The sequence below is a fragment of the Eimeria tenella genome, genomic scaffold (assembly GCF_000499545.2).
Source record: "Eimeria tenella Houghton genomic scaffold, Eth_scaff1, whole genome shotgun sequence".
NCBI classification, from domain to species: domain Eukaryota; phylum Apicomplexa; class Conoidasida; order Eucoccidiorida; family Eimeriidae; genus Eimeria; species Eimeria tenella.
In genome coordinates this window covers 935,996-951,143 of record NW_013541457.1, presented here as the reverse complement: position 1 = coordinate 951,143, position 15,148 = coordinate 935,996, and the positions used below count along the sequence as shown (strand labels likewise).

The 15,148-nt window shown below is 44.4% G+C and overlaps 3 protein-coding genes across 3 annotated transcripts in view; 2 read left to right on the top strand and 1 right to left on the bottom strand.

Annotated features, from left to right (window-relative positions):
• ETH_00005325 (uncharacterized protein) overlaps positions 1 to 1,962 on the top strand; it is a gene marked incomplete at both ends in the record, with an annotated part of 3,882 nt that extends 1,920 nt beyond the window's left edge. Inside the window, 2 exons of the mRNA XM_013372456.1 lie at positions 491 to 658; positions 1,054 to 1,962. Of these exons, the coding sequence (XP_013227910.1) occupies positions 491 to 658; positions 1,054 to 1,962 (1,077 nt within the window). The remainder of the gene's footprint in view (positions 1 to 490; positions 659 to 1,053) is intronic.
• A 1,574-nt stretch (positions 1,963 to 3,536) lies between these two features.
• On the top strand, positions 3,537 to 10,181 carry ETH_00005320 (ATPase, AAA family domain-containing protein, putative; the record flags this gene model as incomplete). Its single annotated transcript, XM_013372455.1, has 12 exons — positions 3,537 to 3,639; positions 4,611 to 4,747; positions 5,044 to 5,171; positions 5,492 to 5,603; positions 5,798 to 5,931; positions 6,147 to 6,270; positions 6,946 to 7,020; positions 7,113 to 7,169; positions 7,566 to 7,768; positions 8,461 to 8,803; positions 9,421 to 9,606; positions 10,053 to 10,181. The coding sequence occupies 12 exons, from the start codon at positions 3,537 to 3,539 to the stop codon at positions 10,179 to 10,181; spliced, it is 1,731 nt and encodes a 576-aa protein (XP_013227909.1).
• A 4,205-nt stretch (positions 10,182 to 14,386) lies between these two features.
• Positions 14,387 to 15,148, bottom strand: part of ETH_00005315 (uncharacterized protein) — a gene marked incomplete at both ends in the record, with an annotated part of 2,856 nt that continues 2,094 nt past the window's right edge. The window contains 3 exons of the mRNA XM_013372454.1: positions 14,387 to 14,567; positions 14,766 to 14,854; positions 15,077 to 15,110. Of these exons, the coding sequence (XP_013227908.1) occupies positions 14,387 to 14,567; positions 14,766 to 14,854; positions 15,077 to 15,110 (304 nt within the window). The remainder of the gene's footprint in view (positions 14,568 to 14,765; positions 14,855 to 15,076; positions 15,111 to 15,148) is intronic.

The following is a 15,148-nucleotide window of genomic DNA, read 5'->3' as shown; positions in this document are numbered from 1 at the left end:
CCTAAACCCTAAACCCTACACGCTAAACCCTAAACCCTACAAGCTAGACTCTAAGCCCTGCACGCTAAACCCTAAACCCTACACGCTAAACCCTAAACACTACACGCTAAACACTAAACTCTAAAACCGTAGACCCTAGACGCTAAACCCTAAACCCAAGAGGCTAAACCCTAAACCCTAGACGCTAAACCCTAAACCCTACACGCTGAACCCTAGACGCTAAACCCTAAACCCTAGACCCTAGGCGCTAGACCCTGGGAAGAGAGCTGCAGTTATTTTCTTGTTGGTTTCTAAGCGGAATGCTGCTGCTGCTGCTGCTGCTGCTGCAGCTGAGTAGTGTCTGCACGTGCAGCCTTTGTATTTTTTTCGTTTTTCGAATTCCCTTTTATTCTCTTGCCACTTCTTTCACTTTTATTAAATATTTGCTGATTTGGGATTTAAACTGGCGAAAAGTGCTTTCTTTTGCTGCTGCAGCAGCCACTTCTGGAAGAGCATTTCCCCTGCTGCTGCTGCTGCTGCTGCTGCTGCTGCTGCTGGAGAAGTCGTGGTGGACCTTTTTGCTGGCATCGGCTTCTTCGCCCTTCCCGCCCTCGCCTTTTGCCCGCCCCACAAACTCCGCAAACTCTACGCCTGCGACCTCAACCCCCACGCCCTCAAAGTAGGTGCAGCAGCAGCAGCAGCAGCTGCTGCTGCTGCAGCTGCTGCAGCAGCATTGCTGCAGCAGCTGCTGCTGGGGCAGGGGCTGCAGCGGGTGCAGAGTTTGCAGCGGTTTTCTCAGCAGTCCAGCAGTGGCAGCGCTAGTGGTAGCTGCTGGAGCAGTAGCAACTGCAGCAGCTGCTGCGGCAGGGGCAGCAGCAGGAGCAGCTGCTGCTGCTGCAACTGCAGCAGCTGCTGCACGCATAAGATTGCCCACATGCTGCACCGCATGCATCAGGGAAGAATTTCCGATTTTCCTTTCAGCTGCAGATGTTCCACCTCGCATGCATGAGTTTGCTGCTTCTGCTGCTACTCTTGCTGCTGCTGCTGCTGCTGCTGCTGTGTGTTCTGCTGCAGTTCTTCAGTGAGGCGCTGCCCGTCAACCGCATAGACCCCAAGAGGGTGACTTTTCTTTTGTGTGACAGCTTCGCGCCTCCGTCCGGTCCAGCTTCTGCTGCTGCTGCTGCTGCTGCTGCTGCGGGCGACGAGGACGCCTTTGCTGCTGCTGTCGAGGCAGCAGTTGAGGCGTCTCCCGCTGCTGCAGCAGCGCGAGCAGCAATTGGCTCTTCTTCATCCCCGCAGCAGCAGCAGCAGAGCCGCTCAGCAGCCACTCCACCGTCATCAACCCCAGCAGCAGCAGCAGCTGCAGCAGCAGCAGCTGCAGCAGCAGCAGCAGCAGCAGCAGCAGGCGTGCCTGCTGCGCTGCTAGGCGCAGCAGACCGAGTGAGCCTCGGGCTAATCCCCTCCAGCGAAAAGGCCTGGCCAACTGCTGTGGCGCTGCTCAGCAGCAGCAAAGGAGGCTTTCTGCACATCCACGGAGTGGAGCAGCAGCAGCTCGCGAGCAGCAGCAGCACACCCTCTTGCCTGTACATATACCCCCCAGCAGCAGCAGCAGCAGCAGCACCAGCGGCAGCAGCAGCAGCACCAGCAGCAGCAGCAGCAGCACCAGAAGCAGCTGCAGCAGCAGCACCAGAAGCAGCTGCAGCGGCAGCAGCAGCAGGACCGGCAGCGGCAGCAGCAGCAGCAGCAGCAGCGCCCGCAGCAGCAGCAACAGCAGAAGCTGTGAGGGGGAACTGCCGGCTAGGGGCTTCTTTGGCGTTTGCGCAGCACGTGCTGCAGCAAATTGGAAAGTTGGTGGCAGCAAAAGCAGCAGCAAGCAGCAGCCCGTGGCAGGTGTCTATACACCGTGTGGAGAAAGTCAAATCTTTTGCGCCAAAACTTTTCCATTTTGTTGTCGAAGTTGAAATAAAGCCTCTTCAGAACTAATTAATTAATTATTCATTTTTTTTATTTTTCTTCTTTTTGTTGTCCTTGCTGCTGCTGCTGCTGCTGCTGTTACTTTCATTGCTTTTGTGGTCTTATTGCATTTATTGTTGCCATTATTATTATTGCTATTATTATTTATTATTTATTATTTAGTATTTAGTATTTATTTATTATTTATTATCTATCGGAAGGTTCCTGGGGGAGTAAGGCTTTACAGCTGCAGCAGCTTCCCCCGCTGCTGCAGCAGCAGCAGCGCAGCCGCAGCAGCAGCAGCTGCTGCTGGGGCTGCCTGAAGGTTTCTTTCTTCTTGACTTCCTGTCGATCTGTTTTTTATTTATTCCTTTTTCTATTCTTTTATCTTAGCTCCTCGCCGTCTCTAGTCTTTAGCTTTTGCTGCTGCTGCTGCTGCTGTTGCTGCAACTGATGACTTCAGAAGTAGCAGCTGCTGCTGCAGCAACTAGTGAATTTAGCAGCAGCAGCAGCAGCGGCTGCTGCTGCTGCTGCAGCAAATAATAAACTTAGCAGCTAGTTAGCAGCGCTGCCTGAAGCACAAAGAGTTCTAAATAAATAAGGAAGTAAATAAATAAATGAATGAATAAATAAACAATCCAAATTTGTATTTTCCACTTTAGTTTTTTGAATCTTCGTGCTGTGCGTACACCCCGCGTGATCAGCTTATTCTTCTTCTCTGCATTTTCGCAAACCCTAAACCCTAAACCGTGGTTTAATTTTAATCGATTAATGCCAAAATAAAAAGAAATAAAAGCAAAAGAACATTTTATTTCATTAAAAAACAAAAAATAAACAAAATCATGAAAAGATCTTTTGCCAATTTGAAAAGCCCCGAGAAAGCGGCCGACGGCGGCCGCCAGTTGAGCTCTAGAGTTCACCATTTGGAGTAAAAAGTATTGAATAGAAAACAAATTGAAAATAAATTGAAAATAAACGAAAAATTGATGAAAAATAAATTAAAGTTGAATTGAATTCCCGGAAAACTCTGCGAAAAATCGGGAATCTTGAGAAGTTGAACTGTGAAAGGGGGGCCCCCGCTTTGGGGCTTCCCGCGCCCCACGGTGAAGTCTTCGTTTATATTTTGCAGAGCTTATGAAAAACGTTTTCTTTTGTTTGAATTAATTTCAAATTCATCTTTTTGTCAATTCCACGGGAGCCCGGGTTCCGGGGTTTGGGCGCGTGAGGGAGCGGGGCGTCGAGTGAGGCTTTCTCGCTGAACAAGCAAGCCCCGAGCTCGTCTTTTTTTCCGAAATTAAACATTATTCAATTCCTAAACACTATTCAGTTCTCAATTTCCGATTCGGCAGTTTCCTTTTCGCGCATTCTTCGTTTTGAATTCCCGAAGATCGCCGCGGGCGAAGCCTTCAGGTGTACGTACAGCTCGCCGCCTCGCTGCACATGACGCCAAGTTGAATCTTCATTTCATTTCTTTCTTTTTGGAATTCTCCGCGTCTGCTGGCCTTTTAGTTTCTTTTCGTTTCAAAACTCTTCCGGGGATTCATTTTGCAATTTTTGATCGAGACTTCTTCGGAATTCTTTTCTTTTTCTGTCTTTCCACCAAAATGTACTTCCCCTCCTTCGGCGGATCTTCTGCAGTTCCTTCCGCGGCGCTGCCAAATGCAATTCCCAAGAAAGAAGATGACGGCGAAAGCATAACAGGAAAATGTGAGGCGGATGCATTTCATTCATTTTACTTTATTTTATTCTTCCTTTTCTTCCTTTTGTCTGCACTTTTATTTTATTTTTCGTTCTCTTCTTCTTTCGTCTGCATTCTACTTACTGTGTTCTTTTTTTTCTTCTTTTTGTCCGCATTTTGTTTTCTCTTGTTTTTTCTTTTCTTCCTTCTTTCTGCATTTTCATTCTGTTTTATTCTTTCTTTTCTTCTTTCTGTCTGCATTTCACTTTATTTTAATTTTTCTTTTCTTCCTTTTGTCTTTTTTTCGAAATTAAAGAACTCCCTTTCTTCTCCTCATTTCCTCCTCTTAAACACAACTTCCCGGGCTTTCAATTCGCCTTTTATTTGCGCCTTTGTTTGCCCTTTTAAAAACAAAGAAATCAAGAAAATGCATTTTTCAACTTTTCCCATTTGCTGCTGCTGCTGCTCGTGCTGCTGCTGCTGCTGCTGCTGCACAAGCCGTTTTGAACTCCAAGCTTTGTTGCTGCATGCAAGTGTTCCTTTCAGCTCATCTAAATTGAATTTGAATTATTAATTTGAATTTGAATTAATTTGAATTTGAATTAATTTGAATTCAAATTAATTTGAATTTAAACCACTTTGAAATAATTTGAATTTGAAATAATTCAAATAAAGATGAATTCAAATGGGTTCAAATTAATTCAAATTCGAATTCAAATTAATTTGAATCTAAATCAATTTGAATTAATTTGAATTTGAAATAATTCAAATAAGGATGAATTCAAATGAGTTCAAATTAATTCAAATGCGAACAAACAAATCCCCACAAGTCCTTCACTTCAAATCCATTCAAATCCAAACTAATTGACCTAATTAACCCAATTCAGTCACTCTAATTAGTTGAATTAAATTAAATTAATTGAATTGAACTAATTATTTGATTTGATTTAATTTATTTAATTTAATTTATTTAATTTAATTAATTTGAATTTGTTTGCAGTCGACCCCTCTGCGCTGGAGAGAGGGGCGAAGGCGCTGAAGGAGCTCGACAGCAGCCCAAATGCTGCTCGGGCTTTTGAAGTCATTAAACTGCAGGAGCTTTCGAAGCAAAAGGAACTTCAAAAACAAATTGAACAGGTACTTGCTGCTGCTGCTGCTGCTGTCCGTCCTGCTGCTGCAGCTGCAGCGAGAGAGGCGCTCGGGCTGCTGCTGCTTGTGCAGCTGCTGCTGCTGCAGCAAGAGCGCCGCTCGGGCTGCTGCTGCAGCAGCAGCAGTCCAAATGCTGCTGCTGCTGCTGCTGCTGCAGCAAGAACCAGAGTCCAAGTGCTTCTGCTGCAACCGCTGCTGCAGCTGCAGCGTGCTTGCTGCAGCAGCACGTGCAGCAGCAGAACGGCTTTGAGCGCAGCAGCCCGCGTTTGAATTTGCTGCTGCAGATAGCAGCAGCAAGAGCGCAGGCGCAAACAGAAAGAACCAAAACTGAAGGCGAAGAGCGCAGAAAGACAATTGACCATCAGCAAGAACAAGAAAGAGTCACCGCGCAGTATAAGGCCAAACTCGAGGCGTCAGCAAACACTCTGCAGCAGCAGCTGCTGCTGCTGTGCTGCTGCTGCTGCTGCTTGTGTTGCTGCTGCTGCTGCTTGTGTTGCTGCTGATGGTGCTGCTGCTGTTGCTGCTCTTGATGTTGATGCTGCTGCTGTGTTTGATGGTATTGCTGCTGCTGCAGCTGCTGCTAGTGCCAACACTGCGAAGCACTTATCAGCCACTTGACGAAACACCCTTGAATTGGAGCTTTCTTTCATTCATTTATTATTTATTATTTATTTTCTAATTATTTAATTATATATTTTAAATTAATTTATTATTTATTTATTTTGGCTGCAGAGAAGCCTACCAGAAGAAGCTGCAGGACCAGCAGCGGCAAAACGAAGAATGGCTGCGGCAGCAGCACAAACAGTTTTTGCTGCAGGAGGAGCAGCGAAAGAAGACAGAAGCTGTAAACCCTAAACCCTAAAAGGGCGTTTTGCCCAAACCCTAAACCCTAAAAGCGCGTTCTACCCAAACCCTAAGCCCTCAGAAGTCCTTCTCCCCAAACCGTAAGCCCTCGAAAGTCCCCCATTCGGTTTTAAACGCTTCTCCTCTTTGCTGCTGCTGCTGCTGTTCCTGCTGCTGCTGCTGCTGCTGCTGAAGGAAATGCTGGAGATGCGGCGACAGCAGCTGCGGGAAGAAAAGGCTTTGGAGGAAAAGTTGCAAAAAGAGAAAATTCGCGAAGAGGCAAAAGGCCGCATTTTGCAAGAAAGAGAAAACATTGATGTCCACCTCAGGTCTTCTTTTCTAATTCCCTTTTCTAGGGTTTAGGGTTTAGGGTTTGGGGTTTGGGGTGTAGGGTCTGGGGTTTAGCGTAAAGGCTTGCACTCCAGGCTGAGGAATTCAGCACTCCCCATTCACTGTCTAGGACTTCAGGGTTCAAAGGTCCAGGATTTAGGGTTTAGGGTTTAGGGTTTAGGGTTTAGGGTTTAGGGTTTAGGGTTTGCTGCAGGGCCATGCGGGCCCGCGCCGCGGAAGAGCGGAAAACAAAACTGGAAAGTTTGGAAAAGACTTTCGGCTCCTTGGGGGCCGCCTTTTCTGCACTGTTGGCGGACAAGGCCAAGTTGACAGCTTTGGTTCGTTTTTTTGTTTTTTTGTTGTTGTTTTAAAACCCTTTTAAAGGGTTTTAAGGGGTTTTAAATGGTTTTATTTTGTTTTATTTCGTTTAATTGCTTTTATTTGGTTTTATTTGCATTTTTTTTCGTTCAATTTGATTTAATTTTGTTTACTTTCGTTTTGCTTCTTTTCGCCTTTTCTGCACTGTTGGCGGATAAGGCCAAGTTGACGGCTTTGGTCTGTTTTTCGCTTCATTTTAATTTAATTTATTTTATTTATTTTATTTACTTTAATTTTATTTTATTTTATTTTATTTATTTTAATTCATTTTTGTTCATTTTAATTCATTTTAAGTCATTTTAATTCATTTTAATTTATTTTAATCCGTTTTAATTCATCTAATTGAATTGAATTGTGTTTTGCATTGTTTTGTTGAATTGCATTTATTTGCATTCATTTGCACTTTGTTTCATTTGATTTCTTATTTCATTTAATCTCTTTTGTTTCATTTAATTTCTTTTATTTCATTTAATTTCTTTTATTTCATTTAATTTCTTTTAACTCCATTTAACTGTAAACAGCCCCTTACTAAACTGAGAAAGTTCTTTCTCATGGGAGGCTGCTGTTGTGCCTCACTGCTAGGGTTTAGGGTTTAGGGTTTAGGGTTTAGCGCTTAGGGTTTACGTACGCTGCAGGTGGGCAGCGTAACGGCCCTCGCCGCCGGCATTTACGGGGCCAGAGCAGCAGCTTCGATTGCCGCCCGATATGTTGTAAGTCGAGGGTTTAGGGTTTAGGGTCTAGGGTTTAGGGTTTAGGGTTTAGGGTTTAGGGTTTGTTGTTTTGTGGGGGTTCTGTTTCTCAGGAAAGCAGGATCGGGAAGCCGCCACTTGTCCGCGAAACCTCCCGCTGGACCTTCTCCGTAAGAAATGGTTTAGGGTTTAGGGTTTTGGGTTTAGGGTTTAGGGTTTGGGAATTTTTTAAAACCCAGGCCCATCACAAACCCTCTGGAGGCGCAGCTAACCACCATTTGCCTAACAGGCCTTTAAATGCCTCAAATTAAAATTAAGTTAAGTTAAATGAATTCAAATGAATTCAAACTACTTCAAATTAACTCAAATTGGCTCAAATTTATTCAAATTAGATCCAATTAGTTACCTTTTACTCCGAAAGACTCCAATTAATTGCAGTTAATTCCAATTAAATCAAATAAATCCAACAAAATCCAATTAAACTGAATAAAATCCGAACAAATTGGGTCAAAGCGGGCCAAAATGGGTGCAGCAAAAGGCCCCGGCTGCATGCGCATGCGCCTCAGGGTGGCCCCTTCTCGCTGCTGCGCCCGTGGCGCCCCCGGGGGGCCCCCCAAACAAAAGAAAATATAGTTTTGGAAAAAGATTTATTTCAAAAGTTGGAGTTTTCTAAAAACTCCCTTTTGACCACTAAAGCCCACAACAGCCACTTCCGCCACTTGCTGCTGCACGGGCCCCCCGGCACTGGCAAGACCCTCTTTGCCCGCACGTGAGATTTATTTTATTTATTTATTTATTTATTTGTTTGTTTGTTTGTTTGTTTGCTCATTTGTTTGTTTTTGTTTCTTTTTGTTTATTCTGCCGTTCTTTGCTGTTTTGGGTTTTCTTTTGTGCGCTTTTTGGGGGACTGGGGCGTTTTGCTGCGGTGGAGGGGGCTGGATGGGTGGCTAGCTAGCTAGCTAGCTGGCTAGCTGGCTAGCTCGCTGCTATTTGGCTAGCTAGCTAGCTAGCTGGCTAGCTGCTAGTTGGTTGGCTAGCGAGCAAGCTAGCGAGCTAGCTAGCTGGTTGGCTGTTTGCCCAGCTGGCTAGCTAGCTGGCTAGCCAAATATCCAGCTAGCCAGCCAGCTTGCTAGCTAGCTAGCTAGCTAGCTAGCTGTCTAGCTAGCTAGCTAGCAAAGCAGCCAGCACTTTACTATTTGTCTTGTTTGTTTTATTTGCTTTTATGCCTTTCAGTCTAAAGTGCATTTCTTTCATCTGCAAAAACATTTCTTCTTTTCTTCTATTTCCATTTGTCTTCTTTGAGCTCTATTTTGTCTATTTTTTCTCCTCTTTTTCTCCTTTTTCGTCTTTTTAGATGCTTTTGAAGTCCCTTTTTTGTGGAGAGCTTTTCAAATGTTTAATTATGAAGTTCGTGATTAAATTGGATTTTAAATTTCGAAATTTGGTTCGGATTTGCTGCAGTTTGGCGCGGGAGTCGGGGATGGACTACGCAATAATGACGGGGGGCGACGTGGGGCCCCTGGGGCCCCTGGGGGCCTCCGAAATTAATAAATTATTTAATTGGGCTCAGAAGAGTAGAAAAGGATTAATTCTTTTTATTGATGAAGCTGACGCTTTCTTGCGGCAGGGGCGTGCTGCAGCAGCAGCAGCAGCAGCAGCAGCAGCGCCTGCTGCAGCAGCAGCAGCAGCAGACATGAGCGAACACTCCAGAAACGCCCTTTCCGCTTTTCTCCACCACACAGGAACGGAAACCAACAAGTTTTGTCTTATTCTCGCAACTAATTGCAAGGAAATCCTCGACAAAGTGAGTTTTTCAATCCAGTTAAACCCTAAAAAGTGTTTCCACTCCCAAAATCCGAAATTTCAAAAGGGTTTTGTCTTATTCTCGCAACTAATTGCAAAGATATCCCCGACAGAGTGAGAATTTTAATCCAGTTAAACCCTAAATAGTGTTTTACATCTAAATGAGGATTATTTTAAGCCCGAAAAAGTGTTTTGACTCGAAAATGCGGAAAAGGCAACCCTAAAACGTGGTTTACATCGAGAGAAAAACCCTCAAATGTTCAATATGCATTTTGTCTTATTTTTGCAACTAATTGCGAAAAAGTCCTCGATAAGGCAAGAATTGTAATAAAACTAAACCCTAAAAAGTGGTTTAAATGAAAAACGCAGATCATATAACTCTTGAAAGTGTTTTAATTAGAAAAAAATAAAACCCTAAAAGATGGTTTAAGTCAAAAAAACCCCAAAACTTCAAATCACTTTACCTTATTCTGGCCACACCTAAATAATTAGTTTAATTTACTTATTTAAGCAGCAGCAAAGCATAGAAGCAGCAGCACCAGCAGCGGCAGCACCAAAGCAGCAGCAGCAGAGCAGCAGCAGCAGCAGCAGCAGTTTAATTTACCTGCTGCTGCTGAGCGCTACAAAATGCTGCAGCAGTTCATGGACAGGTATATCCGCAGCCGCAGCAGCAGCAGCAGCAGCAGCGGCAGCAGCGGCAAGAGCAGCAGCAACAGCATTGTTGTTGATGAAAGAATAAATGACGAATTTCTAAAAGATGTGGCGGACAAGACAGAAGGCTTTTCGGGAAGACAACTTGCAAAAGTAATTCATTTATTTTTATTTGATTATTTAATTTAATTTATTTAATATTTAATTTAATTTATTTTAATTCATTTAATATTTAGTTAAATAATTTAATTAATTTAATTAATTTAATTTAATTTAATTTAATTTGTTTTAAATTATCAAACAGACAGCAAATAATGAATTTGTCAAACACACATTATACTCACAAATCATTGACCACTGATTCATATGAACTTGTCGCTTCTGCTGTTCTTGCTGCTGCTGCTGCTGTTCCTGCTGCTGCTGCTGCTGCTGTTCCTGCTGCTGCTGCTGCTATTCCTGCTGCTGCTCCCACTGTTGTCCCCGCTGCTGCTGCCATTCCCTCCGTTGCTGCTGCTGCTGTCCCTGCCACTGCCACTGCTGCCATTCCCGCTGCTGCCGCCCTGCCGCTGCTGCTGCTGCTGCTGCTGCTGCTGCCGCAGCTGGTGCTTGCAATGCAAGCTGCTGCTTATGGCTCTGGAACGAACGCGTTGACTTTGGGGCTGGCGGAAGCAGTTTTGAAGTGGCGGCTGAAGTCCCACAACGAGGAGCAGCAGAAGCAGCAGCACTAATTAATTAATTAATTAACTTAATTCAATTAATTAATTAATTGGTATTTATCATTTATGCAACTGCTGGTCGTCTGCTCGCTGCTGTCGAGGAGAGAACGAGAAGCGAACGCTCCGGAACGGCAGCAGCAGCAGCAGCAGCAGCAGCAGCGGCAGCAGCAGCAGCAGCAGTAGCAGCGCGCAGTTGCTGCTGCTGCTCTTATTTTGGCGCCCATTTAGAGACCCCCAAGGGGCACTTCTGCAGCAGCTGCTGCGAAGGCCGCAACAGCAACGGCAACAGCAGCAGCAGCAACAGCAGCAGCAGCAGCACGTGCTGCTGCTGCTGCCAGGCGGACCCCACCACAGCTTGGGGCCTTTTGTTGGTCTCTGTCGTTTTTTGATTTGTTACACTGCCTCTAAACCCTAAACCCTTTTAGCATTTTCTTACACTGCCTCTAAACCCTAAACCCTTTTAGCATTTTCTTCACTGCGAAACCCTCAGGAATACCTTTTATGCCTAGTTCTTAGCTGTAACTAGCTGCAGCTAGCTGCAGCTAGCTAGAGCTAGCTACTGCTGTAGCTGTGGCTAGCTGGGCACTTCCTGCTCGCAAAGAAGTGGCTAGCTAGCTAGCTAGCTAGCTAGCCACTCCTTGGCGAGCTACATGGGTCACAGCTAAGGCTGTAGCTAGCCAGCTGGATGTGGCTAGCTAGCTAGCTAGCCAGCTAGCTAGCTATTCCAACTATGTAGCTATTAAGCTACTTAGCTAGCTAGGCATTTTGACTAGCTAGCTAGTAGCTAGCTAGCTAGCTACCTAGCTAGCTAGTTGTGCGTCGTTTTGCCGAAGAGTTGGACTTAAATTGATGGAAATGAATAAACTAATTAATTGTAATGTTTAAATTCACTACTAAGTGTTGCAGAAGAAACCTAAAATAAAAATGAGGAAATTCGATCAAAAAGAGAAACAGAAAAAAGCAGGTCTGGGGTGTACAGACAGCTGCGAGGCTGGGGTGTATGCGCAGACACCTGAAATCGGCGGGCGATGAATGCAAGTTTGAGCTCATTTTAATTGCTTTAAATGCACAATTAAATGCATTTTGCAATTTAATTATAATTATAATTATTAATTGCAACTGGAGAAAGGCATTTGCTGCATCATTAGCTCAATTTCGTCTTCCCGGCGCCCGTTTCTTCTGCTGCTGCTGCAGCAGTTGCTGCTCCTGCTGCACTTGCTGCTGCTCGAAGCCTTTTAAATAAAACCCAAAGCCAATTTAAATGCGAAGTGGAAAAGATTGGCCAAACAGAAAAAGAAAAGAACTTTCTTTTCATTTGAATTCCCAAGAAATTCTACTTGCTTTTCCAGAATTCAAATTATCCTTTTCGCCAATTCAAACCACTTTTATTTACACTTCAAGTGCCTTTTTGCTGCAGCAAAAGAGCCACTTCTCAGCAGCAAAAGTGCCACGGGAAAAGCCGCTTTTGCCTTAAAGCCGAATGGGGGAATTTGGAAATAATTAAATTAATTTAAATTCCACTTTTACCTTATTGAAGCTGCTTCAGCAGCAATTAATGATTTGCATTTGCAGTGCCTACTTGGCTGCTGCTGCTGCTGCAGCCGCGCAGCAGCAGCAGCAGCAGCAGCAGCAGCAGCGGGGCTAGCAGCAGCCTCTCCGTTGTCTTTGTTTGCTCGTTTCTTTTCGAATTCCCTCAAATGCAATTAAACCTTTTCTTTCTTTTATTCTTTTTGTCTCCTTTTCAACTTGCTGCTCTGCCGCAGAAGTTTGCTGCTGCAGCCACGGGCAAGACTCCGCCGTGCAGTTGTACTGTGTCTGTACACCCCAACGCAGCAGCAGCAGCAGTAGCAGCAGAAAAGCAGCAGCAGCAGCAGCGGAAACGGCAGCAGCAACAGAGCAGGCAGCAGCAGCAGCAGCAGCAGCGAGAGAGAGAAGCAGTGGCAGTTAGAGGAGCAGCAGCAGCAAGAGAAGCACCAGCAGCAGCAGCAGCAGCAACAGCAGCAAAGGAGTCATTTATTAAGATTTTGTCACTGATTCATTATCTTTTAAAAGATTTTAAAAGATTAATATTTTAAATTTATTCCCTTTTAAATTAAATTAATTAAAAGGAGTGTACGTACAGTCCAGCAGCAAAAGTGAAATGCTGCAGTGAATTAATTTAGGGTGTAACTACAGCTCGATTAATTAATAAAACAAATTCCAATTTATTTATTCATTTATCTATTTAACTATTTAATAGATCAATTTAATATTTATTATTTATTTATTTATTTAATTACTTAACTGATTGAGATCAGCAGCTGGTTATTAATAAATTAAGGTAGAGTAGAAACATACACTAATTAGATTTTAATTAATTAAATTAATTAATTAAATTAATTAATTTATTTATTTTTTTTTAATTTATTTATTATTTTATTTATGTATTTATTTATTTATTCATTTATTTGTTACCTGTAGAATGTAAGGCATGGACTCCTTGATGCTTTGGTACATAGCAGCAGCAACTAATTTGTTAAGTTCATTTGTGTCCACTTCTGTTGCAGTTTGCTGCTGCTGCTCGCCTGCAGCAGCAGCAGCTGCTGCTGCTGCAGCAGGAGCCGTGCTGCTGCTATCGTAGGCGTAAGACCAAAACACAGGGCCCGTGCTGCTGCAGCTCCCCAAGCTGCTGCTGCTGCTGCTGTAGGCGGAAGTGCCTGCAGCAGCAAAGAAAGCAGCAAAGAAGCAAAAGAGATCACAAAAAGCAGCAGCAGCAGCAGCAGCGGCAGCAGCAGCGGCAGCAGCAGGGACCGTGCTTCTGCTGCTGCTGCTGCTGCTAATGCTGCTTCTGCTGCTGCTGTTGGCAGCAACTCGAGCCAACTACTGAGCCACACAGCAGCAAAAGCCGTGAGGAGCAGCAGCCTCGCGAGACCTCCGCGCGGAAACCACAAATTAGGGTTTATAGAACCAGTTACAGGCTAAAAGGGAAATTGAAAAGAAATTAAAAGGAATAAAACTAATGGAATTAGAAGAATCGGAAAGTGGAGCAGCAGCAACGGCTAGTCGGCTGCAGCGAGCATACCTGCGATCTGCGGCTGCATGGCGGCGAAAGAAGAAAAAGAAGAAGGGAAGTAAAAGTAAAATGAAAATGAATAAATACAACACCAAATGAAGAAACAAAAGAACAGAAATACTCGAAAGAAGGCGAGCAGCAGCAGCAGCAGCAGCAGCAGCGCGACCGATGCTTCCGCCGCCACCAACACGCCCGCGAGCGATACGCCGTAAAATCCCGCGCAAATGGTATTTTATTTCATTTCCAACTTTGCTTTTTAATATTCTTCTCTATTTCAGTCGAAATTCCCCAAATTTCGCAATTTTAGCGCCGCTTTCCACCCCGGGAAGTCGCGGGCGAGGCGCCCATGGTCGCCGCCGCCGAGGGGTGTAGAGACACCCCAACGCAGCCTCCCCAGGGCCGCCTTTTACTTTTCAAATTTCATTTTATTTTAATTTCAAATATTTAAATAAATGAAAACTAATTTCTGCGATTTCCCCGCAGCGCTTTGCGCCGCCCGCGCCTCCAGAAATCCCGCTTTCCGGAACTCGAACTGCAGCGAAAGCAGCGGAGTTCGCCGGAAACTGGAAGAATTGAAGGGATATTTTGAATGGATTTGAATGAATAAAAGTAATTTAAATAAATAAAAGTAAATTTAAATAAATAAAAGTAAATTCAAATCCATGTCGTCTTCTCATTTCCCGAATATTCAGCTTTCCGGTCTCCCAAGTGTATTCATGAATTCCCAACGCATGCAAGAACTTGAACTATTCAATTTGCAAAAATATTAAAAAGTTTATTTCTTTTGTTTTGCAAAAGATGCAGCAAAGTCCACTTTGCAAACGACTGGAAATAAAACCTAGCTCCCCATTTGCTTGGTAACTAAACCCTAAACCCGAAACCCTAAGCCCTAAACCCTGAAACCTACACTGGACTCGCATGAATTCGAAGCATACGAAACGGAGTAAACGAATGAATAGTGAACATTCAATAAAAAGAGAAATAAATAAATAAATAAATGTGAATAAGAAGATAAATAAATAAATGTGAATAAAAAGATAAATAATTGTTTTATTTCTTCCTTTGTTTTCATTTGACCTGCTTAGTAAACTGAGTTTCGGGTGTACGGACACCTCAGCCATGAGCACAAACCACGCCTGAGGTTTTGGGAGCACTTGTTTGCCTATCAATTCTGCTGCTGCTGCTGCTTCTGCTGCCGCTGCTGTTGCTGCTGCTGCTGCTGCTGTTGCTGCTGCTGCTGCTGCTGTATTGGGCACACTTCATTATTCGCGGCGGCTGCTGCTGCTGGGAATATCCCCTGCTGTTTGCACAACGTCATAAATGGGTATCTCGCGGCTGCAGCACGCCTCACAGCCAAATCGAGGGTTTAGGGTTTAGGGTTTAGGGTTTAGGGTTTTAATGGGCCTGAGGGGTGCTGAGCCTCCGCAGCAAAGCTAGGGTTTACGCCACTGCTGTGAAGACCTGGCTAGGGTTTAGGGCCTGCGTTTCTCTGCCAGCCATTAGGGTTTAGGGTTTAGGGTTTAGGGTTTAGGGTTTGTATTTACTTGGGGGGGTTTCTTCTTTTTATAAAGCTGTCCGTCAGCCAGTACTGAAGAGAGTTCATCACTAGAGGCGTCGCCACCATCACTACAAACTGCACACAAAACGAAACCCTAAACCCTAAACCCTAAACCCTAGGCAAGAGGGATTCAGCGTGGTAAGCAAGCAGGCCATAATACGCTGCCGCTAAACCCCTTGGAAGCGTCTAAAGCTTAAGGTTTAGGGTCTAGGGTTTGGGGATTAGGGTTTAGGGATTAGGGTTTGGGGTTTAGGGATTAGGGTTTAGGGTTTAGAGCGGCGTCGCTGTTTTTCTTACCAGCTTTGCATTTGGATTTGCGTCAAGGGAAGCCCTGCAGCACGCTCAAACCCTAAACCCTAAACCCTAAAC